The following is a 25,213-nucleotide window of genomic DNA, read 5'->3' on the forward strand; positions in this document are numbered from 1 at the left end:
CTTCATGCATAATATAAAAATAATACCTTCTTTTTAGCCTGTTTGGAACATAAACCACTATAAGACAATCAAGCTCTGCTTAGTATAATAATTGCTAAGCCCGCATTATTTAGAAGTGATTTCACTTCCTTAAGAATTCTGTTTCTAATACGCCTCATTCTACTAAAGCTGAAACTCATACTTTTCCCCCCAGCCCCCTGGAGAGAGAATCAGCCCCTGGCCTCCCCACACCAATTCCTACACAAAGTAGGACTATTTCGGAGGCGGAACTATAGTTCCGGGGGCTGACACGTGACCGGAGCGTATTTCAGGACGGACCGGAAGAGGCTCCTGCGGCTATTTCCGCTCCGGAGGGCAAAGGCAGACAGCAGGCGGGACGGCTCCGGGAGGGTTCTGGTGCACGCGTGACAGCAGCGTGGAGACTCCCTGAAAGCAGAGCGGAGGGTCCCCCGAAAGTGTAGCGACCCGAGTCCTGCCCGGCTCCTCCATGCTTGGCTGGAGGCGGCTGGCTCTGGCCGGCTCCCAGGTGCTGCGCCGCGGCGCCGGGGGCCTGGATGCTGCCGGGCGCTTCGGGAACAGGTGAGTGCGGGCGAGAGACAGGGTGCGTGTGTGTTGGGGGTGGGGTAGGGAGGGGGCGGAGGAGAGTGGGGGCGCGAAGTGTGTAATCCCTGCAAAACTACCGCTTGGAACAATGACAAGGCCAGGTACAGAGCGTTCTGCCCTGGGAGGAAGAGGAAGGGGTATAGAGGAGTCAGGAGCACGGTTCAAGGACCGAAGGGCTGATTTTTGTTTTTGTTTTTAATTCGTATAGCGACTGGCCCCGAGCATTACCAACAGCTGCGGTAGTGTAATCAAACGCCAGTTGGTGAGCGTTTTTCTGAGTACGAGATGCTCTGTTAAGTGTATCAGGCGCCTAAGCCTCACGTGAGCTAAATCATTCTCTTTTACAGAAACTATAATTCCGTTTTGCAGATAAAACGGAGGCTTGAACAGGAGAAGTAACTTGCCCATGGCCATTCAATTAATAAGTGCAAATTGGGACTCTAATTTGAATAATCTATCAGACTATAAGAGGAGGATAGCCTACAGAGAGCTTTGCTTTTCTGACACCTCATATAAGACTTACAGACCTCAGTCCCTAAGGGCTTTCCTGGTGTGCTCAGCTGATCAGAGGTCATGTCTTCACACATGCAGTGTCCTCAGATTCTGGGCCTAGGCCATGTCATTGCAGGGAAGAGAGGAGCTTATCAGAGAAAGATTGGCATTCCGTATTCTGCCACTTCTACTGGCTATGAATCATTAAGGTTTACGTACAATTGACTTCTCCTGTGTCTAGGGAGGATTTACTCTGTTAGCAATCTATTTACCCCAGAAGAGAAGACGAAGAACTTTTCCTCCAGGATAACTATTAACAGTTAAAACGTGAGCCCCATTATTATCATAAGGAATGTCAGGAGAAAAACGTGCCCAGAATCAAAGCCCTTTCCTAACGCACTGATCACACTTTCCAAGGCATGTGACCCCTCTTTTCTGTGTTACCTGGAGAAACTTTTGAACTGTGGTTGGTTCTTTCAATCTTTGTTTTTACAGAACAGACATCTGGCTGTTAGTTAGAAGTCTCCATGGCAAGAGTGGCACTTGGTGGGATGAGCATCTTTCTGAAGAAAATGCTGAGTTTGTTAAGCAGATGGTCTCCGAAGAAAATAAAGCCCAATTAGCAAGTAAACTGTGCCCTCTGAAAGATGAACCGTGGCCCATACATCCTTGGGAACCAGGTGGTTCTTTTGTATATGATGTGTTCTCTTAATTACTTGGTGGCTGGCACATTCAGAATGACAGTGACTGCTTGATAAATTTATCATCTCTGGAATTTATTGTTCATGTCTTAAGTGGGTATGTTTTGTTGTGGTTTGCATGTTGATTATCAGCATCCTATTCTGCTGTTAGTGAATATCTGATAATAATCAAGACTTACTAATAAAAGCTGTTTTGTATGTGAAATGAGAATCATTCTGCATACATTTTCTTGTTTCCTTCAGATTAAAAAAAAAAAAACTATAAAAATAAATCGGAGGGAAAAATCTGGAAGAGTATGATCTAAATTGTGTTACACAGATGTCTCCAGTTTGGATATTCTAGCATTCTAGGCTTGCCAATGGCAACTCTAGAGTCAGCTCTGTGTGCCTGGTAGAGTGCTAAACCCACCTGTGGACAGATCAAGAAGAATAAGGCCCTTCCTATTGAGAAAGTGAGCTCTGGTTGGGGTTTATTACAAACAGTGGAATTGCACAGTGGAGCAACTTTTATCAATTTATACAACAAATCTAAGTGTCATGGGGAACGCCAACATATTTTAGCAATATGACCACTTGTGTTATCCTTGTAACCCTGCTAACTTTGGAGTTAGATGTGATGTTTGAATTTATACTAGGAAAGCAAAGTATAATTAGGGATTTATCATGCCGTCTATTAATATCGCTATTTTAAAACCAGAATTAGCCTAGCCTGTGTTGCTCAGTGGTTGAGTGTTGACCTATGAACCAAGAAGTTGCTAGTCTGATTTCCAGTCAGGGCACATGCCTGGGTTTCGGGTTGTTCCCCAGTAGGGGGCATGCTGGAGGCAGCCCATCGATGCTTCCCTCTCTCCCTAAAACCAGTAAAAACATACTTTTAAAAAGAACCACAGTATATCCATTTAACTATTTTCTTTTGTTGTGTCGTTCTTACATTTGTTCGGGATATGGAAATGTATCGAGTACCAATGACTTATGTTGGGCATGGTTGAAGATGCTTACATCTTTAGGGAACATTTGTGTTTCACTCTGAATATATTAGCATGTTTATTTGCCTGCTCCTTATTTTGAAACCATGATTCAGGAAATACTGTTGAATCACATTGGCAAAGTTGGAAAAGCTGTGTTAATATTGTTTCTTTTTAATTGCCAGGTTCCTGTAGAGTAGGCCTTGTCGCAGTGAAGCTGGGAATGATGCCTTTATGGACCAAAGATGGTCAAAAGCATGTGACCACTTTACTTCAGGTAAGAAACAGCAGTTAGAACAGACCTGTATGTGTGCCAAGATCTATTTGTGCCAACCTAAATGGCAACATTTGTGTCCTGAACTATTTAACTGTGTGGTGAAGAATAAGTTTATGTTGAGTATAAATGCTATTAAAGAACTTCTGATGGTTTTGGAGAATGTTCTCACTCTTGCCTGAGTGGCGGCCTTCCTAGCAATGGCATGCGGTAACTGGGACAATTAAAAAAAGATTGTAAGGATTGTAGCCTAGCTTCTCACAGATGTAATTTAATTCATAATCAGAAGAAGTCTCAGTTCCATCTTGTTTTCATTATGAAGTTCTAACAACTCCAAAATAATTTTTCTCTCTTTGCTAACTTAGGATGTTATACACTTGTTAGGGGAAACAGCATTTTGTTCTCTGAGATAAACTCCTCTACTATTTAATAATGTGGGCCCTGGGACCAGAATACCTGAATTCAGGTCTTGGTTCTGCCACTTCTTAACTGTGTTCTTTGCAGCACTGTGTCTCATCTATAAAATATATACTACTTTTTAAGTGAAATAATTATGACCTACCTCAAAAGGGTATTGTGAGGATTGCATGAGATATAAATGTCAAGCATTTAAAAGGTAAAACAGTGTGAAATTGTCCAATAAATGTCGTCTGCTGTTGTCTTTCTCATTATTATTATAAAAAGATCACTGAAAAATAGGAGACCATCATTCCCCAAATCACTTTGGACAACTCAGTTTATCTTTGTGGCCCAGCCTTAGACAACGGCTTAGGCAGGTGGTGGTAAATAAAATAAGAGCTCATGCACATAGTGCTTATGTGCTAATAAGCAGAAGGAGCCTCCCAGCCCTTAGTGATTTTTTATTGACTAATTGATCAAGGATAAGATTATAGTTTCTAGAACTCAAAGGAACTTTGGGAACTTTCAGTAATGACTGGTGGGATTGTAAATCGGGATAGCCCATTCAGAAAATAATTTAGCCTTATGTAGTAAAGTTGAGATAAGTGAACCTTGTAATCTATTCCATCTTTGAGGGTTTCTAGAAGATTTAAACAAGTATGCACCAAGAAAACTGTACAACAGTGTTCATAGCAGTATTACTCTTAATACTCCAAAACTAGAAATAACCCAAATGTCCATCAGCAGTAGAATGGTTAAATCGCGGTGTATTCACATGATGCAATGCTGGACAGCAGTGAGCTACATCCAATAATGTGGATGAACCTTACAAATGTAATCTTGAATGAAAGGAGTAAGACATGGAAGACTACATTCAGACTGATTCCGTTTATATAAAGTTTAAAGCAGACAGCACTCAACTACAGCATTAGTACATAGTACTTTCAAAGGTAGTAATTATAAAGAAAAGTAATAAAGGATTACTATCAATGTCAAGGGTATTGGTTATTTCTTGAGCAGCACACTTCAGTGTGACTGAGAATCACCTGGAAGGCTTCTAAATCACTGGTCACCAGCCGATGATCCTTGAGGTCTGAAAGAATGGTGACTGCTGTTCTAAATCACAAGGTCCCGCTATGGAGGGGGGTCCCGCTCTAGTGGTGGGGGGGGGGGGGGGGGGGGGGGCGGGGTCCCGATGTAGCTGGTCTCTGTGAGGCCTGAGCCTTCATTTCCACCAAGTTCTCGGGATGCTGATGCTGCTGGTCTGGACCACACTGAGGACCACTGTTCTAGAAGTTTGAAAGAGAAAAAAGTTTGAAAGGTTGGGAGTTGATAGGGAAGAGAGACACAGGTTTTAGGGATTCTACTTCTTGACAATGGTAGTGTTTAGGTTATAGGCGCCTCTCACCGACACCAGAGAGGTGTGACCGGACAGCCCCCTGAGTCAGTGGAAGAGGGCTGTCCCCAACCTCGATCCGTGTCTTCTCATATAAATAAATTTTCATGAGAGACCTTGACTGTGTTGTGAAAAGCCAATTTATTAAAGAAATTAAAGCATGCACCTTTATTGAAAAAGCAAAGCAAGCAAGCAAACCTATACATCTGGCTTATGACATGCAAATGGGCTCTCAGCTAATCTGAAGAGGGAATTGGGTGGGGGTCCAAGGCTTTATATACCCTCCTATCTACAGGCTTCAAAATTCCTCTGCTGACTATTTTGGTACAGATTAATTCTCAAGGTCTCTGGTTTTGTTTTGTTTTTTACTTTATTGTGGCCTTCCCAGAATTCATGAGAAGCACCTGGCAACTTTTATCTTGCCAAGCCTTGAGACTGCTAGCTTCTCTGTTAGGGAGTAAAACTGCCATGTTTTCCTTTCCTCTTTCTTCCTTCCTTTCTGCATTCTCTCATTAGGGAGGTGTTTTTTTTGTTTTGTAACCATTTGCTCTTTGACCTTGGCTTGAGAAAATAATCCCTAGTTATAATAGTTACTAGCTGGCTGCAATTTGCCCACACTGTTTGGCCTTGTTTTAACTTCCCTGTCTGTTTCCCTATTCCTCGTGTCCTGGAGTCCTATAACAGTTATGTGCATATTTTCTTTAAAAATACTTTGTTATATATTTGTGTTTCATGCACTTTTTTTAATGGGTGTTATATTTGACACTTTTTTCAAAGGTTATCTGTATTTTTTTTTAAATATATATTTTATTGATTTTTTTTACAGAGAGAAAGAGAGAGGGAGAGAGAGTTAGAAACATTGTTGAGAGAGAAACACCAATCAGCTGCCTCCTACACACCTCCCACTGGGGATGTGCCCGCAACCAAGGCACATGCCCTTGACCGGAATCAAACCCCTGAGTCCGCAGGCTGATGCTTTGTTCACTGAGCCAAACAAGTCAGGGTGGTTATCTGTATTTTAAGATTGTGATTGATGTTAGAGAAATGATGAAATAAGTAACTTTAGTGACTGGTGTGTAATGTTGAAATGTATCTTGGCACAGACTTAGCTTTCTTTTTTTTTATGTTTGTGTTTTTTAGGTACAGGACTGTCATGTGCTACGATATACTCCAAAGGAAAGTAATGATGGAAAAAATGCAACTCTCACTGTAGGAGGAAAAACCGTATCCCGTTTTTATGTAAGGATGTATTTTCATTCCTAAAATAGTACATTTTTTAGTTTCAGACCCACATCTTTAAGTTTTGAGCTTATTCCATTTCCACAAATTTGTTTTGTCCATGAGATAAATGTGGGTGAGGGAGACTCAGTCTCGGAGAGCCATTGAGCCCAGGAGTCTGTGAGTTTGTTCCAGTATCTCTCCTCACTATCTGGAACAAGTAACTACCCTGTAAGCTGCAGTATTTGCCCATCTGTAAAATGGGGATGATAATACTGCTATTGTAAGAGGTTAGTTATCAGGATTACATGAGAATTTTCAAATGTGCCTGGCATGTAACAGACGGTAATACTTTTTTGTTGTTGTTATTTTGTTGTTGTTTTTTTAAATGTTTTTCTTTCTAAATTGTTTCAACAATTGACACCAACAGCATGTAAAAGTTAATTTTGTGTATGTTATTATTTTTTTAATTCTTGCCCGAGATATGTTTTTATTGATTTGAGAGAGAGTGTGTGAAAAAGAGAAGGGAGTTGAAAGAAACAGTATGTAAAAGAAAAATCGATTGATTGCCTCCTGTACACACCTGACCAGATATCAAACCCACAAGCTTGGTGTGTGCCATGACTGGGAATCGAACCCTGGAACTTTCAGTGTACAGGACAATGCTCCAACCAACTGAGCCACACCAGCCAGGGCAATTTTCTATTAGAATGAGCTTTCATTATTTGGGAAAAAGTTGTATACAAAACATCAGAATTTTTCAAACGAAGCATTTTCCCCCCAAAAGAATACTAATAAATGCTGAGTATGTAGTTTAAATTTCAAAATTCTGCACAATTAGTATCTTTAATTGGATGACGAAAAGCAGAGAATGCCTTTTTAGAAATAGTGGTGGTATTTGCTAATGAATACAAAACTCCTTTAGGTTTACTAAAACATTGCTAATCTTTAAGACAAATATTTTTCTGTTGTAAATTGTTTATGAAGTGAACATGGATGGAAATTAGGATACAGCCTGTGCTTCCTGTTTCCTTGTCATAGATAACTTCTGTTAAGCACTTATTACATGCCAAGAACATAGGCATTAAGCCTTTCCATTTATTAAGTGATCTTTTCAGCTTGTGAGCTAAAGAGAGTTAGTAATTCATTCAGGGTCCCCACTGGTAAGAGGTAGAGTGACTAGCAGACTCCAGAGCCTCACGTTCTTAACTGGGCCTTGATGTCCACCCCCTAGCAACACATAAGTGAATGGGAAGATGGACACAAATCTGCCATCTCAATACAGTATCATAAAAGCAACAAGCACAGAGTGTGGATGGCCACTTCAGGTTGACAGATCCTCTGAGGGTTCACAACAAGGAGACCAGAAAGGAGGATGTGTTAAAGGCATAGCAGAGGGAACAGTCTGTAGAATGTGGAAGAGTATGTAGAATGTGCTTGGAAAGAGAAGTGTGGTGTGTCTCAATCTTCGTGTGTGGGTGTGGGGCCAGTGGGTGCTGCTGTCAGGGTGGAAAGCTAAGGAGTTTCGACTTCACCTTGTAGACTTCAAGGAGCTCTCCTAATTCTTTAACCAGGATAGATGCTTATCATTTATTTAACAAGGTAACAATTTGACAAGTCTTATAATTTATTCTTATCAAGTAAATGATAAGGATCTGGGTGGAGGGAGGACTTTTAGGAGGTTGGTTTAAGCACTAGGGGAGAGTTGATAAAGGCTTTTGAAGCCGGGGGCCGTTGGATTGGGTTTGGAAGGAGCTGGGATCTGTGAAAGGCTGGGTGAGTGAGGATGTGTGGTTAGAGGGCCAGGCACAGAGCAGCTTCTAACTAAGCAACTAGGTCAGTGCTTATGCTGTAACCTGGACTAGGGACAAAGAAAGGGAAACAGCAAAGATATGTTTGAAGTGTTTAGAGAAAATCTAAGTGGAGTTGTCTCATAAGTATTAGAGAAGTTAGCTATTTTTCATTGAAGATTTAGAACTATTCTTGACAGTTTATTGACTAATAATGTGAGGCTTCAAATAATTCCACAGTAATTAAAAGCACAGTGAGGTATTTATTGAAACTTCTTTTTAAATATCAAATGTTTGAAGTTTTAGCTGTGACATGTTAGCCTTCATGTCAATTATGTGAATAATTACTGGATTTAATAGATTCCACTGTTTTCTAATTGATTGTATGTACCATCACTTTTTTTTAAAGTATATTTTATTGATTTTTTACAGAAAGGAGGAGAGAGGGATAGAGAGCTAGAAAAGTCGATGAGAGAGAAACATTGACCAGCTGCCTCTTGCACACCCCCTACTGGGGATGTGCCTGCAACCAATGTACATGCCCTTGACCAGAATCGAACCTGGGACCTTTCAGTCCGCAGACCGACGCTCTATCCACTGAGCCAAACCGGTTTTGGCTGTACCATCATTTTTCTTTTTATTTTATTATTGTAAATTCACATCTTTACGGGCTTAATATGTGTAAATCAAGCTTCATGTTGGAATAATCCATTCTGCTTCAACAAGTCTGTGGACATTACTTCCTCACCACTATGAGATAGAGGAAAAATGAGTGAACATAGGGTCAGAAGAACGAGTTCTAATCCTGATCTCTACCATTAGCTCCTTCTCTCCACCTTTTTGAACATCCATTTTCTTTTTTTCTAACATCCATTTTCTTATTCATGAAAACAGGATACTGATAATGGCCTTGATGGTCTCCAAATTCTCTCCCAAAGTCTCATATTGTTTTTCTAATATTTTAGTTTCAAGAAAAAAAAAAAACAAAAGTACTAAACTAAGAAAAGTACTTGCCAGCTCAATTTACTGTTTTACTTAGTGATGATGTCTTATACATAAAAATTTGTAATACTAATAACTAAAATGTTACAGAAGTGCTTTTATTCCACAACATCAATTTTTAAAATAACTTACTTTTCTAGTATAGAAAGTGCTACAGAGGCCCTTCTTATTCTTCAAGATATAAATGTTCTAGATCTAGGGGACATGTATTAGTATATTAAGGAAAAAACTTTGTCTCTGAATGGCCTTTCTTCAGAATGGTATGTGAAAGAGGAGTTTTAGAATTCTTGATTAGTAAACCATTTTGATTCAGAAAGGGGAAAAAATTGTAAACTAGAAGTATATAAACTTCTTGCATATTATAACCCTTAGGGAAATTGCAAGTAGATTGATATAGAAGGTTTTTAAAGAGAGAGAAAGACCTATGAATATAAAATATCAAATAGTTAAGCATTCTAAAATAAATTGATTGAATCAGTTCATTTATAATAGGGCTAGAGCTGTTGTTTTTTTAAGCTGTAAAAGGTTTATGCCTCCAAGAAATTTGAGTTACTTTGCTTTTATTATTTTTGTGTCTTATTATACATAAAAGCTGATGTGATATGTAGTATTTTTGAATCGGGAAGTTAAGTAGCCTCAATGTTGATTAAACCAATTCATCTTGGGAGCAGAGAAGCATTTTCATTGTGAGAGGATAATTGCAGAAAACTTTGAAGGCAGAGGGAATGCAATCTCAGAGATGGGATTATCCAAGTGTGACACTGCTGTCAGTCTTTTAAATTGCCTTTGAAATTATTTATTTAAAAGTTAAAAAAAAAAATATCTCTGTTCCACTGTTGCTGGTTTCAGCTCAACTTGAACATTTAGTTTTTCTCACGGCCAATATTTTGATTTTTAAAAGAAAAAAATTGAAGTACTCAATTTTAGTGAATTAGGAAGATAATCGAGAAGTACATATTACATTTTTTTCTTTTTATGTTGTAGTCTATAGTTATTTAGATAAAATTGTTTATCTTGCCTATTTTGTATTACTGGAAAAGGATAGAATTTTTCTCAGAATCCTGCTGGCATACTTAAAAACTGATAATTGATAAAATAGTATTCTTTCTAAATTGCCAGGTGGAATATGTGAATGTTAAAAATTAAAGTCTTTTAAAATTTGATATATCTGAATCTGACTCATCAGGAAAATAATTTCAAGGAGCCACATTTTTAAATGAGAGCCTTTGTGTTTACTTTTGTTATGGAACAAGTGAGTGTGATTAAGACAGAAAGCCGGGCCTTGGGAAGAGTGCTGCGGCACATTAGCCTGAGGTTTCAATGAGTGGGAAGGGAAAGCATAACAAATCACTGGAGTGAGTTTATGTTCTCTCTTTCTCGGAGAAAAGGGTAGCTTCTTGAGGAAACTGAGGCAAAAACAACTTTCCGTGGACATGGAAGCAGAGCTGCTCAGCATGTATGGTCCCACCTGAGGGCCCCAGGGAGATTCCCAGGAGTGTAGGCTGCTCCAAAAATTACAGTTCTGTGTTTACAGGCCAGTGCCACCCAATGACATGTCCACAGAAGTCAGCCACTCAGTAAATGAGAAAGCGGTACTAACAGCGCACATTTTAAATTGAAGTATTGAAAGTAGCATGTACCTGACGTTTACTATATAATCAGATAAACCTGGCTGTGCATGTCTTCATTGCATTTGGGAGAAATGATGTTTTGTTTCAGTACATCATCAGTGTCATCTTGAGCTGCTAGGGTTTTTCAGTTGCTGCTATTCTTGGTTTGATTTGTTTGTTTGTTTATTTGTTTTATTACAAATTGCTGTTGGTTTGGTTTTATAGTAGCTTAGTTTCTTGTAGATTTGTTCATCCTCAGAGTAAGTCATGGTGTTTATTTTAGACTTGTAAGTTTTTAATAACTAGAAATGAAGGATAGAGGCCACATACTGTCAGGCCACAAACACAGGAATGTTGTCTGCCAAGAATTAATGCAGCAGCAGGAAGAGGGAAAGGTGGGGTGTCTTGAAGAGACAAATCAGGACTTCACACCCAGACAGATGTTTGTCCTCTATCTTCTGAGTCTTTTTACCATTCATTTCGCTCACTTTGCAGTGTCTAACCTGCTACTGTCGTTAGCTCTAAAGTTACACAGGGGAATAAAGTAGCCCCTATAATCCAGGGACTCACAGACTAGCAGGCAGACAGATATGTAAGTTAAATATAATACTAGTAAATGGAGGGTCTAGAGATGGCAGAAGTGAAAGAGCAGTCTGCTCTGACAAGGCTGCCAGGGAGGGATCCAGACAGGAAATGTCCTGCAGCTGGGACTAAACAGATAAGTAACAGATTTTTAATGAGATTTGGAGGTACAAGGTGGGGAGGAAATTATAGACCAGAGACTGTCACAGGCAGACACAGGTAAGCATCCATAGAATAATGTGGCCCATTGAGAGCCTGCTGGAGCTTCATTTGTGATTAGAAGGGAAGTTGAGGGGGCAGAAACAGCAGGTACATAGATATACCTGCATTGCCTATATTCTCATGAAAGAGGTCCTCTTTACATCAGGAAATATAAAGTGGTACAGTTTGTCTTACAGAAATTTATATCAGCGGTTTTAATTTTAAAAAGATCCGGGACATTAAGGAAGTAAGATGTCCTTAAAGTTATTTATTCGGGGATATTTAAAATAGCAGAAAAACAAAGACAGGGGTGCAGGGACAAGCAGCCAGCAGGAGCTGCAGACATAGCAACTAAAAATCTCTGCTCTCAAGAAGCTTACATTTTGATGGGATTGGGGGTAAGATAGGGAGGCTGTTGTGTAGGAAAAAAAACAACTGTAAATCATGACAGATGGAGAGAAGTACTTTGAGGACTAATAAAGTAGTCTGGAGGGATTGTTAGTCACAGAAAGTGGTGCTACTTTAGGTAGGGAAGGTAAGTTGATGTTTGGATAGAGACCTGAATAAAGTGAGGGAACAAGTCATGCAAAAATCTGGCAGAAAAGCTTTCTGGCAGAATGTGCAAAAAAGGACCTGAGGCCACAGTTTAATGTGTTCTTGGACTAGTAAGGAATGACGCAGGGTGAGCCCAGAGAAGAGCAGTAGATGAAAGCAGTATAGAACCTTGTAAACCATGGTAAGGACTTGGGACTTGATTCTGCACGAGATGGAAGCCATTGCAGAGACATGAAATAGCTTGTGTTTTAAAAGGAACATGCCAGCCTGTGAATGGGAAACAGACCATGGGTCAGGAATGTGGAATTTTGGAGACTAGTTTAAGAGTCTGTTGAAATAATCCAAGCAAAAGATGGTTGGGTGGAGTGGGGGTGAGAAGTAGTTGATGTAGGCTATATTTTCAAATAAAGTCTACAGGAATTGCCCATGAATGGGATATGGGATGTAAGAAGGAAGACAGTCAAAGTGACCACGAGATTTTTGGTCCAACAACAGAAGTATTGAGATTTGGAAGACAAAGGAAAGCAGGCTTGTTGAGGAAGGGGGGAATCAAGTTCAATTTTAGACCAGTTAAAATTGATGTTACTGTATGACATCAACATGACATATTGAGTTGTCAAAAACCTAATGTTTCTAGGTTATTAGAACTACTAGGAATTTGGAGTTCAGAGTAGAATTTGGGATTGAAGTTACAAATATGGGGTTGGTAGCATATGAAGGAACCAAGAGAGTAGTGACTGGGAGCCAAGTGAAAGTCTTTCAAGGAAAGATGTGACATGGTCACCTGTGTCAGGCATTACTGATGGAGCCAATAAAACTAGTATTGACGTGTATTTGACCACATGGAGACACTGGTGATCTTGATACTTCCCATTGAGTAGTACGAGATGAAAGCCCCTGATTAAAGTCGGTGTGAGAGAAAATAGACTCAGCAAGTCTTTCAGGGGTGTGGTTGTAAGGGGGAACAGGATGATTACCTAAAGGAGACTGGCTAAGGAAAAGTTTTGTTTTAATGTATGAGTTATGATATCTTTGTATACCAACAGGAACATTTCAGTAGCAAGAGGGCAATTAGTGTTTCAGAAGACGATGGGGACAATTTCAGGAGTAAAGCTATTGAATACTAGATGAGAGAGGTTAGGAGTACACAGTGAAGGATATGGCTTTTAATTGGAGCATGAACGTTTCATCTGTCATTGTGATTCCCAGCCCTTTTCACATCACAATCTGTGAAGTGCTTTAAAATACACACACACACACACACACACACACACACACGCACACACACACACACGCACGCACACCCGCACGCTTGGATGCCACATGAGACCCGTGAGGCTATAGTCTCCAAGCTGAGGCCTGGGCATCGGCATTTTCTACACGCTCCCCACATGCATCTCGGGCAACTGGAGTGAGGGTGGCAGGAGGACAGTATATAACGGCTGGTGCAGACACTTATATGGACTAGGCGGTGAATGTGAGGAAGTACTCTTGATTCTTCTGTATTTTTTCAGTGAATCAAGAAGCAGGATGATCAGCTCAAAGGGGGAGAGGAAGAGGGCACAGTGCTGGAGGATTTAAAAGGAGATGTGACATAGTTGCCTTGAAGAGTGTGAGGATATAACTAGCGGGGAGGGAAACGTAGGCTGGCCAGGCCACATTTGGGATTGACTTTGAAGTTTGTGGTCATATAATACATTTGAATGTGACCTACAGTGTTTTCTTCTAGCTGCTTGAATACAGGTACAGAGTAGACATGGTCCAATTTTCCAGGATGGGAGTTCTTAATACATAAGAGTCTCCAGTGAAAATTCAAATATAAATATAGCACAATTCTTTTTTCTTTTCCTACAGAATAAATGTCTTTCCCCATATGCTGTGTATGAGCTACACTCTGCACATGGTTGGATCCCAACTGTAATGATTATAGATGGAAAAAATCTCACCTCCCTTCAGTGTGGGGAGAGCGTGCTCTTAGTTCATTGGGCGAAGAGTACTCTTTGGTTTGTTTCCTGGTGTGTTGATACCTTGGTTTAAATCTCTGCATTAAACCCCACCTTTAGTATTTACTGTGTTATTTATTTTCCTCTAGAAACGTAAATCCATATTGGAATTTTACCAAGAACTTGGATTGCCACCAAAACAGAAAATTAAAATCTTTCGTGTAACAGATAATGCTGTAATTAAGCCAGGTAATCTGAAGTTGGGGGGAAGGGGTAAAAATACCTAAATCCGTGGTTTGTTTAATGTCAGTCTTTTTAATAAAGCTGAATCCACAATACAAAGTCCCAACCATTTATTTTTAAATATAAAAACATATCTATTTTAATCACTAGGGATAAACAAGTCTTTTTTTCTTTTCTTTTCTTTTTTCTTTTTTTTTTTCTTCCTTCAGTGAAAAGAACTTTAGAGAACTCTGTTTCCCTGAAAGAGGGAAGAAAGCTTTTGTTTTTAATGTATAGAGAGTTTTACATTTGGAAAAGTTTCTCACAATAAATACATCCACTCTTAAAATGTGAAGTTTACTGTTTGTAGGCTGGCATTTTATTAAGTGGAGAATAGCTATACTCACTGAGAGAAGATTTTGAAAAATATATAACCTAGCCTGAAATCGGACGGTGATCAACCATAACACTTTGACTTAAAAATTATTATTTTAAAATTCCTAAGTATTTTTTTTCTATTCATGGAATGTCAAAAAGTGAGATTTGGCAATATGATTATTTGGTTGGTTCATGTAATTAATAGAATGTGATGTCTTTAAACTTCAGAAGAGCTCTCTGTTCTCTTGAATTTGAGTTCTAACAAGCATACAGTAGAAGGATGTTTTAAGATTTTTTAATTTTAATATGTGAACTGAATTTTTTGAAGTAAAATACAATTGCAATGGACAATATTAATTAGAGTGACAGAAGGACAGCCTTGATATAAATTAGAATTAAAAGATATGTTTTGAAGTGCAGGGTTTGCAATTAAACGGAATTAAGCTAACAAGTGTAAAACTTAGTCCATATTAAGTTTTGCTGTAGCTCAGACCATGTGAAATTTTTGGTTTTATAGATGAAAAATAGTCAATTACAGGCTGTTCAGGTCAGTTAACCTCATAGAAATTCAGTAATTTTTTTATCTTCTTTCTTTTTTTAAAAATTTATTTTTCAATTATAGTTTATATTCAATATTATTTTATACTAGTTTCAGGTGTACAACATAGTGGTTAGACAGTCATATACTTTACAAAGTGACTCCCCAATATTTCAAGTACCCTCCTGGTACCATACATAGTTACAATATTTTTAACTATATTCTCTATATATTTTACATCCCCATGACTGTTTTGAGACCACCAATTTGTACTTCTAATCCCTTTACCTTTTTCACCTAGACCTCCAACCCCCCTTTCCTATAGCAACCATTGTTCTGCTTTCTGCAACTGTGAGTCTGTTTTCTATTTTGTTTATTTTGTTCTTTAGATTCCACATATAAGTGAAATCATTTGGTATTTGTCTTTTTCTGACTTATTTCATTTTACATAGTACCCTCTAGGTCCATCCATGCTATTGCAAATTCCCCTATTTTTTCTTAATTGAAGGATTTTCCCTGCTTGTCCAAATCTAGCCTAAACACTACCTTAAAGGATACTACCCGCTGGAATACTACAGCACTTTATTCCCTGTTTTAAACAAGCAAAGCAAAAATTATCTTCCCTGCCAAAACCGGTTTGGCTCAGTGGATAGAGCGTCGGCCTGCTGACTGCAAGGTCCCAGGTTCGATTCTAGTCAAGGTCATGTACCTTGGTTGTGGGCACATCCCCAGTGAGAGGTATGCAAGAGGCAGCTGATCGATGATTCTCTCTCATCGATGTTTCTAACTCTATCCCCCTCTCTTCCTCTCTGTAAAAAAATCAATAAAATATATATTTTTTAAAAATTATCTTCCGATACATTCATTCTCTACCACATTGGTTCCAGCTTTTTAAAATTACTTCATTAAAATTTTTTTTCCCGATTTACCTATATACTATATTAGTTGTATTAGTTTCAGGTGTACAATATAGTGATTCAATATTTGTATGCCTTACAATGTGATTACCCCACTAATTCTAGTAATCATCTAATCATCTGTTACTGTTCAAACTTACCACAATGTTATTGACTATATTTCCTTTACCTTTTTCACACATCTCCACCCTCTTCTTTCTCAGTGTCATCCCTTTGGTCTCTGTTTCTATGAGCCTGTTTTTGTTTTATTTGTTCATCTGTTTCTTTTATAGATTCCACACGTAAGCGAAACCATTTGGTATTTGTCTTTGCCTGATTTACTTCACTTGGCATAATAGCTTATAGACCAGAGGTGGGGAACCTTTTTTCTGCCAGGGGCCATTTGGATATTTATAACATCATTCACGGGCCATACAGAATTATCAACTTAAAAATTAGCCTACTATATTTGGTCAAATATTTAACTCAACTCTAATGCCTTGGCAGTGCCAGCCCAAATGATTTCACAAGCCGTATATGGCGTTTGGGCTGGATATTCCCCACCCCTGCGCTAGACTCATTCGTGTTGTTGCAAATGGCTGGATAATATTCTATTGTGTATATATCCACCCGATGTGTGTGTGTGTTTGTGTGTGTGTGTGTGTGTGTGTGTGTGTGTGTGTGTGTACTTCATTCATCTGTCGATGGATACCTAGCTGCTTTCGTATCTTGGCTATTGTAAATAATGCTGGAATGTACATAGGGATGCATATACCCTTTTGAATTATTTTTATTTTCTTTTGATAAATATCCAGAGTGGAATTGCTGGGTGGTGTTTTTGACTGAATCTTCATACTGTTTTCCATAGTGTCTCAACTAATTTGCAGTTCCACCAACTGTGTTCAGGGTTCTTTTTTCTCCTCGTCCTCACCAGTAGTTGTTATTTGTTGCATATTCATCCTGACTGATATGAGGTGGTATCTTATTGTGGTTTTGATTTACGTTTCCCTGATGTACAGATGTTGAGCATCTTTTCATGACTGTTGGCCAACTGTGTATCTTCTTTGGAGAAGTATCCTTTTATGTCCTCTTATTTGATTTATAATGTTGATTTATCACTTAGATAATACATTCTTTATAAAATTTAATTTATTGGGGTAACACTGGTTAACAAAATTATACAGCTACCAGGTGCACAATTCTACAACACATCATCAGTACACTATTGTGTGTTCACCATCCCAAGTCAAGTCTCCATCATTGAACCTCCCTCCCTATGCTATTCCACCTCTCTCAATCCCTCTTTCGATAATAAATTCTTGAGATCAGGAGCCATGTCTTATACTTTTGTATTTCTTGCTTTGCATATTGTAAGTGCCCTATAAATATTTGGAGATAAAAGTGTTAATTCCAAATTTATATAAATAAAATATTGTGAAGGGCTTGGGCTATAAGATACCATTAAATAACACATTTCTCAAGTGCATTTAAAATTAGATTTTATTTAAATACAACTAGTTTTGGAAATATTATTATATAAAATTAGTAGTATTTATAGTAGCGGTTTTTTGCTAATCCTGATATCGGGTATATTCGAGAATATCTATTTTATTGGAATAATGATCAGTCTACCAAGAATCTGATATATATGGGCTTTATTGGGATATTATACATACATGCCATAAATATTACCCAGAGAACAATGGACCTGTGTTCATTCAAATAATTCAAGTTTCTGTTTTGGATCATATATCTCCAGTGGGTAAAAAACGATTTGGTCTAGCCCCAACATTTTTTATCTTTCTTTTTTTATTTTTATTTTTCTATGAAATAGGTAATGTACCTTAATTTAGTATATTGTACTCACCAAAATGACCAAGAATTATCCCTGTATTTGCCTGCAGGAAACACTGTGTTGTATAAGAATTGCCCACTTCAGCCAGCACTTCACTGACTGCTGTGAAAGCACACCATCAGCCAGCGTGGTCTGTTGACTCGCTCTAGCACCACATTCCATGTAGTCAGTGTTGAATAATTTTATTATCTTATAATTGGTGTTTCTGCAATAATTATTATTGCAGAAGAGAATCTGCCGGTTTTGACATATGTTATCTACAAGGCTTCCTGGATGTAGTTAATGTTTAGTGAAGTTATTTCTGGACAGACAGACTTCATACTGATATTTTGTTTTCTTTTTATAAAGGTACTCCTCTTTATGCTGCTCACTTTCGCCCAGGACAGTATGTGGATGTCACAGCCAAAACGTAAGTGCAAATAATGGTTCTCTTTTCCTTTTGTTTTCTTCAATCTATTAAGAAATATCAGAGCCCTATCTGGTTTGGCTCAGTGGATAGAGTGTCAGCCTGTGGACTAAAGGATCCCGGGTTCAATTCTGGCCAAGGGCACATGCCCCAATTGTGAGCTCAATCCCCAGGAGGGGGCGTGCAGGAGGCAGCTGATCAATGATGTTTCTATCTCTCTTCCTCTTCCTTCGTCTCTGAAATCACTAAAGAAATATATTTTTAAAAATAAAATAAAAAATAACAGAGTAAGTGAAAGAAATACAGCTTTTCAAGTTAGTAAATAAAGGATAAGTAACCATTATTCTCATTCATAATTCTAATCTTTCAATGTTGCTGACTATACTGGTTTTTAAATTTCATTGAATTAGTTGTATGAGTACACATCAGGTTACAGCTTTTAAACTAGATATGTGCTTCTTGAGATGGGTCTAAGAGAAAGGTCACATTCCTTGGGTTCTTTGTGGGCTGGGCCTACTTCTGTTTTTTAAATACCAAAAGTTCTGTGCAGTTTGATGGTGAAATACACCTGAGTGGTGCTATGGAGTTCTTTTGTGTAGTCTAGTAACTGGTGCTTCTTTCCAATTCTAGGAAATAGTTAGATTGGAAACATTTTATATCATCTGTGATAGTGGTGGTTGTGCTTAAGGTTCCCCTTAGATAACTATAAAACATTTTTGTTCTTAAAAAGCCTATTAGAACGTCTCTCAGTAGTAGATAAGTGGAACTTGTTCCATAAAAGCAAAAGTTTTAATACTTAAACAAGAGTTTAATTTTGGTACAAATCAACACTGCATTGTCATTCTAACAGAAATGGTGACTTTTGGGCTGGGCGGTGGTATTTTTGGCACTGTAGTTTTTCCCATTTTACCATCTATCAGATGGCTTAAGTTCAGTATTGGCTAGATGATCTCCAGGAAACATTTAAAGTTTAGAGAAGTAATTTTTCAAAAATTAATTGAGTTACCTCACTATAGAATGAAATAATTGTGTTTATGTAGAAATTGTTCAATATAGATTATTAGAATCTACGTGACCTAGGCTAAACAAAACTCCAAATATCAGCTCTTGTCCATTCCTGTTTCTTGTTCTGTCAACACAGGATAATTTACTTCATGTACCTCAGTTTTCTTTTTATCATCTGACAAGGTCTGCAGCCTGTGTTCCAGGAATATTCCGACTAGGAACCCTTTTTTGTTGTTGACAGTATTACAGATATCCTCCACTCCATCCAGCCCCCCCCCCCCCTCCCAGGCCTTCACTGCACTATTGTCTATGCCGACTAGGAACTCTTTAAAAGTGAACAGTGGTCCACAGGTGCTCTGAGATGGTGTTAAGATCACAGTGACTGAGCCAAAGTGGTTTTTATCAAAGGAAATCAGATGAATGTCAGCACCAGTTTCCTTAACACAGTCAGTTAGATACATCTTCCTTTTCACACTGTGATTGCCTACTTTCCAATGTGAGCATTGCAAACAGCTGCAAGGTGCTTTACCTCTGATGAGCTGTTTAGAAGTGGAGTGGTCGATATTGGCAGTAGAGTGAGTCCTCTTTTTAGAGAGATTATGAATCTTTCCTCATTTTTCACTTCTCCTTGGTTGTTGTGAACTGACACTTACTTAATGGGGCCTCTAAAATCACTGGTTGCTTGGTAACTTTGTGTATTCTGCCTTCTTTTGTCAAGAACTCAAATATTAGAACTATAAAGCTTTGGTTTGGTTAGTTGGGAGATTTGTGTTTTCTGAATTAGATTATTTTTTTTTTCATTTTTGAATTACATATAATGAAGTACCTCACAGTGATTCTCTAAATATAAACACAGTTAATAGTGTGTGAATTCCAATACGTACTTTATAGTTATAATATGGGATGTTTGAGAAGCCCTGTGAAATCAGAGACCTTTGCTAGCTGATGCCTTATGACAGGATTTGTGACTAGCAATGGATGAGAGTCTACCTTTTCAGGTGCTTCTGTTCAGTAAGTGCTTTCATTTCATATGCAACTACTGCTGGGTTTCCTGCCTTCTTAAAAGTTATTTTAAAAACTTCAGTTTTCTTGTGAGTGTAAAGTGAAGGAGGAAGTTTGTTTTGTTCTGTGTTTCAAGACCATATTCCTAGCCCAGCCAATGTGGTCAGTGGTTGAGTGTCCACCCAGGCACCAAGAGGTCATCAGTTTGATTCCCAATCAGGGTACATGCTCAGGTTGCGGGCTAGATACCCAGCATGGAGCATGCAGAAGGCAACTGATGGATGTTGATGCTTCGACTTTTCTCTCTCTCTCCCCCACTTCCCTTCTTCTCTCTCCAATCAATAAAAAAAATCTTTTTTTTAAAAAGATCATATACCTAGTAACAAGATTATGTAAAGCCTTGTGCCAGACTCAGAACTAGGAAGCTGATAACAGCTGGAAGGATAGCTAGCCCTGGGATTGATTTTTAAATATATTTTTAATGACTTCAGAGAGGAAGGGAGAAGGAGAGAGAGATGAAAACATTAATGATGAGAACCATTGGTCAGCTGCCTCTTGCAAGCCCCACACAGGGGATTGAGCCCGAAACCCAGGAATGTGCCCTTGACCAGAATAGTATCTGGGGGCCCTCAGTCTGCAGGCCGATGCTTTATCACTGAACCACCTGGCTGGGGCATAGCTCTGGGATTTACAGTAGCTGACATTTAACTCTGAAGAAGGGAAAACCTTCATTTGAGAAGATCCTCACAATTGTATGGGCAGCAATACAGTATTCTGTTTGACTTTCACCGTGTAACTGTTGGGAGGAGGATTACTCCCATTTATGTGTGCACTGCACTTGGGTGGCATACCTTTCTGTGTAATATTGCTTGAAATTAGAATGAAATGCACTTTATTTGACCTTTTGCTGAGTGTTTTGATGACTTGAGCTCTTGTAGCTGACATGTTATTACAATCTCAAGATGCTTGTGAGTGCTTGTAAGTTTGTAGTTGGACTCTGTCCTCCTTTTGTGGAGCTGTTTTGAATTCCTTCTGGAACAGCATTGAATCCTCAGCTGTATACAGTCCTAGGTGCTATTGTGGGGTGGGTATAGGTGTATATGCATTTGCTTGCTTCTATTTTTCCTTTAGAAATTTCTTCTCTTTTCCCTGATGTGACTCATTTTTTGGACAGTTTCCTTGGTTTGGAGTTTAAGTCCTTCACAGGCAAAGAGAATTTTTTTTCTTGTTGACTGTAAATGGGACCATCATCTTTTGGGAATAGGTTCTGGGTCCTCAGCCATTACTGTGGTGCACTACTGCCAGAGATTAACTACCTCATCCTCCATTTCCAGCCCCTGTTTTAAAATTTTGTAGCTTCTGGACTCCATCTTCTAATTATTAACCTGTTAATAGTTAAACTAGAGAAAACTTGTGTGCAGTGACATGGTTAGATAAGATGATGAAGGTCATGGACTTACCGATTGGAGCATTGGTTCTCACACTTGAGTGGGCCTCAAAATCTCTAGGAGGGCTTGTTAAACACAGATTACAGATTCTAGTAGATCTGGGGTAGTACCTAAGATTATGCATTTCTAATAAGTTTCCAGGTTATGTGAATGCTGCTAGTCCAGGGACCACTCTTTTGCAAATCACGAGACTATAGCATAGTCAAGGGTTCACCAGGTAACTCAGCAAAGAATCTTAGTACACTACTCAAATTATAACATATAAACATTGGTTTTAAAGCAAACAAGTTTAATCAATCCAGTTTCAAATAACATTGTCAATAAAACATGGCCTCATTATTACATTTTAGTTAACATGAAACAAAAAATTGAACTCTAGTAATTGGCTTCATTATCTTCTTTACATTAGAAAAGAGAAAAACTTCAAATCTTCAGATTAATCTCTAATTGAATCATTTTTCTCATGTAATTATATTTAATTATAAAATTTATATCTTTATTTTGAGTATTTCAAGTCCTCTTTACCTTTAATTTTAATTGCTGTATCAAACATACTTTATAAAAACTAAGAAAATTTAAAACAAAATACTGTCTAAGAAAATAGTGTTAAAGAACCCATCTACTTCAAGAATAAAATTTCCTGCAAACATAGCAGCCTCTTCTTGAAGACTTCCTCAACATTTTAAATGTTCTTAATATTTATCTAAAAGGTCTAAGAATACAAATTCAATTTAGGTTATAAGAGAAAGATTTTTTTCCATCAAAAAGAAAAAAAAAAAAAAAATATATATATATATATATATATATATATATATATATATATATATATATATATAACCATTCTAGCAAATTCACAATTTTATTATACTATAATACTAACAATATAGGTTTATGTAATTCATTCAGAATAAACCTTTGAGATAGCATAATGATATGTTTCCTACACTACCACTAGCAACCTCCCCTCCGAGCCACCCTCCTGCCCCATTTAAAGTTTATATTATTCTGTAATGGTGATAATATTGCAGTGTAACTTCTGTTAGATGATGGTTTGGGGTCTAATGTTTTCTCTTTTTTTCTCTCAATAGTGAGGAAGAAACAACTATAGATAATATTTAAATACTGGGACTAATGATTCCATGCTCAACACAGAATGTTTATTAGCCCATGGTTTTCTGTTGAATCATAGAGGTGCTCATAATTTGTAGGTGTGTGTTTTTTTAAAGAAAGAAATCAGGAAAGAATGAAAAGTAAACAAAAGGAAACCTGTAAAAATGCATTCTGCATTATTTAAGGCAAAATATTAGGTCTCAGAAGACTTGAAGGACACAGACAGTGATGAATTGCATCCATAACAATGGCTAAGGGGGGCACTTTCCTGCTACCTTGCTTTCCTGAAAATAAGACAGTGTCTTATATTAATTTTTGCTCCCAAAGATGCGCTAGGTCTTATTTTCAGGGGATGTCTTATTTTTCCATGAAGAAGAATACGGTACACATTTATTGTTAAATGAAAAAAAGGAAATTTATTACCTGTATACGGTACAGTAGTACGGTAGTTGTCAACACAAACCAGACAAACTGTGAATCCTATAGTATCAAGAATTTACTCATTTATTCAATGACAATCATGTCATCATCTTCTGGAACATCATCATAACAATCCAATTCCTGAATTTTCTGGTGAATTTCTTGTGACTCCATTTCTTTCAGAATCAGTGGACCAAATCTCTCATGTTTAGTCTTGGGGGGGGGGGGGTGGGGCTCATTTTGGGGGGGATGCCTTATATTTCACTCAGAAGGAAACCTATATGTAAGTCTTATTTTCGGAGGATGTCTTATTTTCAGGGAAACACGGTAGTTGTCTTATTGAGCTTTGAAATTGTGACTGGTATTGTTGAAATAATTTCTTTTCTGGTTGTCTAGAATTTATTTAAATTTTGAAGTCAGAAAACATCTTATTCGGCTGCTTAAAATATTTATTTTTTATTTATTTTACTTTCTGAATGAAAGATAACCTAAAAATCTTGTCTGCAACTCTGGGCTAATTAGAACAATCCTTATCTTTTCAAGCTTCAACATTTTTAATAGCAATTTCTGGTGTAATCTTAAAACACTGTAAAGGCATCAATGTTCTTTAAATTATTGCACTTTGGCCTCAAAATATAAAAATAGGTGCTTACCTTGATAATGTTATCCCTGGTAGAAAGAAAGAAGTTGTTCAGAGATTGGATGATTGATAGATATCGATAGCACTTTCATACATTTACTGAGATTCAAATAGTTTGGAATCTTTCTTTAAGACATCAAAATATGTACAGAAATATTTTCCATCAAGTCTTACGGAGATTAAAAGCCAGGTGGCCGGTGTGGCTTTCTGCTTAGAGCACCAGCCCAGGCGTGAAGGCCACAGGTTCACCTCTGGTCTGGGGCATGTGCTTGGGCTGCAGGTTTGATCCCCTGTCCCCGATCTGGGCATGCACAGAAGCAACAAATCGATGGCGTGTATATGTCTGTCTGTCTTTTCCTCCCTCTAAAAATCAGTGGGAAAAATATCCTCATGTGAGGATCAACAAACAAACAAAAAAGCCAGGTGGGACTTTTTTTTTTTAAATATATTTTATTGATTTTTTACAGAGAGGAAGGGAGAGAGAGAGAGAGCTAGAAATGTCGATGAGAGAGAAACATCAACCAGCTGCCTCTTGCACACCCCCTACTGGGTATGTGCCCGCAACCAACATACATGCCCCTGACCAGAATCAAACCTGGGACCTTTCAGTCCACAGACCGACACTCTACCACTGAGCCAAACCGGTTTCGGCCCAGGTGGGACTTTAAAAGAGTAAAGATACTTTGGACTCAGTGCCCAGTCCTGCACACTGTTCAGAGAAGGGTGCCTGCCCACTGTGGGCACACTTCCCCTCTGGTTTACTCTTCTTCCGGCTAGTGAAGGGGAAAGCCAGGTTTGTGCTGATTCGAGATGTAATTCTTGTCCAGCCCTGGACATTTTCAATTTTATTTCATTTTCTATTAAGTTACTATGTTTACTACTTATTCTAAGTAGTAAATTTTTAAGCACATTAGTGAAATAATTTTCAAAATGAGTGATTAAACCATAGAGGGCAATAATCTCAAAAAAATCATCCCTCTTAAATCAGTTAAAGTGAATGACTGTTTCAAGATAAAGGCTAGAACCATGGCCATTGTTCTCAGTGGTTAGAGTTCTGGCCTGTGCACCCAGGGGTCTTGGGTTTAATTCCCAGCCAAGGGCACCTACCTTAGCTGGGTGATTTTTTTCTAGTATTCAGCCGGCAGCTTGTTATTCTGGAGGGTTAAAGATGGTTTCACTCAAATGCCTGGAAAGTTTATGGGAGCAGCTGGAAGGCTGTGCTGTGAGTTTTCTTTCTCTCCCAGGGCTTCCCACACTGTCTCTGTGGTAAGGGACTTAGAAGCCTGGGTTGCAAATTCAATCCCCTGCCTTGGTCAGGGCTCATGTGGGAGGCAACCAACCAATGTGTCTCTCTCACATAGAAGTTTCTCTTTCTCTCCCCCATCCCTTCCACTCTTTCTAAAAAGCAATGGAAAAAATATCCTTGGGTATGGATTTATTTATTTATTTATTTATTAAATATATTTTATTGATTTTGTACAGAGAGGAAGAGAGAGAGATAGGGTTAGAAACATCGATGAGAGAGAGTCATCGATCAGCTGCCTCTTGCACACCCCCTGCTG

The 25,213-nt window shown here is 38.3% G+C and overlaps 1 protein-coding gene across 5 annotated transcripts in view; it reads left to right on the top strand.

Annotated features, from left to right (window-relative positions):
- The first annotated feature begins 322 nt into the window (after positions 1 to 322).
- Positions 323 to 25,213, top strand: part of MRPL3 (mitochondrial ribosomal protein L3) — a 43,977-nt gene continuing 19,086 nt past the window's right edge. For 2 of the 5 annotated variants that reach the window (XM_036431492.2, XM_036431493.2), the window contains exons 1-6: positions 323 to 579; positions 1,576 to 1,775; positions 2,947 to 3,038; positions 5,971 to 6,069; positions 13,881 to 13,980; positions 17,969 to 18,029. In XM_036431492.2, coding sequence (XP_036287385.1) covers positions 488 to 579; positions 1,576 to 1,775; positions 2,947 to 3,038; positions 5,971 to 6,069; positions 13,881 to 13,980; positions 17,969 to 18,029 — 644 coding nt within the window. In that variant the 5' untranslated portion in view covers positions 323 to 487. The remainder of the gene's footprint in view (positions 580 to 1,575; positions 1,776 to 2,946; positions 3,039 to 5,970; positions 6,070 to 13,880; positions 13,981 to 17,968; positions 18,030 to 25,213) is intronic. The other 3 variants (XM_036431491.2, XM_036431489.2, XM_036431490.2) reach the window with 3 other exon arrangements.

The sequence above is a fragment of the Pipistrellus kuhlii genome, unplaced genomic scaffold (assembly GCF_014108245.1).
Source record: "Pipistrellus kuhlii isolate mPipKuh1 unplaced genomic scaffold, mPipKuh1.p scaffold_m20_p_11, whole genome shotgun sequence".
In the NCBI taxonomy this organism is placed as follows: domain Eukaryota; kingdom Metazoa; phylum Chordata; class Mammalia; order Chiroptera; family Vespertilionidae; genus Pipistrellus; species Pipistrellus kuhlii.